This window comes from Tachysurus vachellii, chromosome 25 (assembly GCF_030014155.1).
Source record: "Tachysurus vachellii isolate PV-2020 chromosome 25, HZAU_Pvac_v1, whole genome shotgun sequence".
NCBI classification, from domain to species: domain Eukaryota; kingdom Metazoa; phylum Chordata; class Actinopteri; order Siluriformes; family Bagridae; genus Tachysurus; species Tachysurus vachellii.
Window position 1 is genome coordinate 595,001 of NC_083484.1, and position 2,500 is coordinate 597,500.

The following is a 2,500-nucleotide window of genomic DNA, read 5'->3' on the forward strand; positions in this document are numbered from 1 at the left end:
TCTCCACAGAGCTTTTATAACTTTATGTCATCACTAACATCATGTCTGTGAACATCAGTTTCTTCATCTTCTGTGAATGAAGAACAAACGAATGTGCAGTCGTTTAGAGAGTCATATCACCCTGATATGATATGATAGTACTCTATACAAGAGGGAAGTCCTGGCCTAATGGTTAGAGAGTCTGACTCCTAACCTTAAGGTTGTGGGTTTGAGTCTCGGGCCGGCAATACCATGACTGAGGTGCCCTTGAGCAAGGCACCGAACCCCCCAACTGCTCCCCGGGCGCCGCAGCATAAATGGCTGCCCACTGCTCCGGATGGGTTAAACACAGAGAACGAATTCTGAGTATGTGTCACCGCACTTAGCCGTACGTCACGTCACTTTCAAGAGTTCGACAAGGGTTCTTTTATTAATTAAGCTTTTCTAGTTCCCTGACCAAGAGGAACTATTAACACACTGAGTTACTTAATGAATAGAGTTGTAGAGAAAGGGTTCTTTAAAGAACTATGGCATAACGAAGCAGTTCTAGTGGTTCACACACACACACACACACACACACACACACACACACACACACACACACACACACACACACACACACACACACAAACATGCCTACTCGCACATGCATACATACACATACACACACACACAAGCATACATGCACATACATACACACACACTCTCTCACACACACACACAAACTCACACACACACAAACACACACACACACACAAACATGCCTACTCACATACATACACACACTCTCACACACACACACACAAACACACACACACACTCACACACACACACACACACACACACACACACACACACACACACACACACAAACATGCCTACTCGCACATGCATACATACACATACACACAAGCATACACGCACATACATACACACACACTCTCTCACACACACACACACACAAACTCACACACACACAAACACACACACACACACACACACAAACATGCCTACTTGCACATGCATACATACACATACACACACGCAAGCATACATGCACATACATACACACACTCTCACACACACACACACAAACACACACACACACACTCACACACACACACACACACACACACACACACACTCACACACACACACACACACACACATTGTCCATCTAGGAGGTTGGAGATTAAGAATGATCTAATGGTTAATTCCAGGTGCTACTTCTTTTTCAGGTCTCCTTTTGCTGCAGTGACGGATTATTCAGTGACGAGGAACAACGTGATCCAGCTGTGTCTCGAACTCACTACCATCGTACAGCAGGTGTGTGTGTGTGTGTGTGTGTGTGTGTGATTATAAAAGTAGAAGGGCATCTCAAATAATGTAAAGCTGGGTCAAAAATCTCAGTTAATAACCTAGAAATATATTTAATATTATTTGAACCCCACGACCTGACATGTTCTAGTCCTGTTCTTATTTTACACATTTACCATTAACACATTACTTTCTGCTGTCGCTTCCATTACAGCAGCAATAAACATCTGTTCCCTCAGCAGCTGAACTTTATTCTCTCTCTTTAATAAAAGGAAAATATAACTGCACCTTGTCATCTTTTATCAGCGAGAAACTTGTGTGAAGCGTGAACTTTTCTGTCCTGAAGATCTTACAGTTACAGCTGTACCTCTGACTCTGGAGACTCCTTCGATGTACGTTACACACGTCACCAAAACAGCTATTTTTTTTTTTGTAAACAAGCTGTTACTATGGTAACAATTAACAACATCCTGGAGCTGGTATCTCACGTCCTGCATCAGTACAGGAGTCCATGTGTGTAAAAAAAAATTTCTCTCTTCATCCTGCCATCCTGCAACCTGCAACACACTAGAGTGTGTGAGTGTACTGTGTACAGGAGAGGCATTATGGGATTGAACATGGCGTTGAGTGTGTGTGTGAACAGAAGTGGGCCAGCAGCAGCAGCTCGGTGCTTGTTAGAGACACAGTGAAGTGGCAGGTGGGAGGAGAGCAGGACGAGATCGAGCTGTTTGCAGCTCAGCAGATCGGAGAATCAAATCCGCTTTCATGACTTCAGCCATTTTAATTGAAAAAGAAAATGTAAAATATTTTAAAAGTTTTAACTATTTTTTGCCCACAGCACTCACTCACTCTCACTCACTCACTCACTCACTCACTCTCACTCACTCACTCACTCTCACTCACTCACTCACTCACTCACTCACTCTCACTCACTCACTCTCACTCACTCTCACTCACTCACTCACTCTCTCACTCATTTTCTACCGCTTATCCAAACTACCTCGGGTCACAGGGAGCCTGTGCCTATCTCAGGCGTCATCGGGCATCAAGGCAGGATACACCCTGGACGGAGTGCCAACCCATCACAGGGCACACACACACACACTCTCATTCACTCACGCACTCACACACTACGGACAATTTTCCAGAGATGCCAATCAACCTACCATGCATGTCTTTGGACCGGGGGAGGAAACCGGAGTAC

At 44.6% G+C, this 2,500-nt stretch overlaps 1 protein-coding gene across 3 annotated transcripts in view; it reads left to right on the forward strand.

Moving 5' to 3' along the window:
• cnksr2a (connector enhancer of kinase suppressor of Ras 2a) overlaps positions 1-2,500 on the forward strand; it is a 61,817-nt gene that overhangs the window by 18,361 nt on the left and 40,956 nt on the right. For 2 of the 3 annotated variants that reach the window (XM_060862210.1, XM_060862211.1), the window contains exon 4: positions 1,200-1,305. In XM_060862210.1, coding sequence (XP_060718193.1) covers positions 1,200-1,305 — 106 coding nt within the window. The remainder of the gene's footprint in view (positions 1-1,199; positions 1,306-2,500) is intronic. The other variant, XM_060862213.1, reaches the window with a different exon arrangement.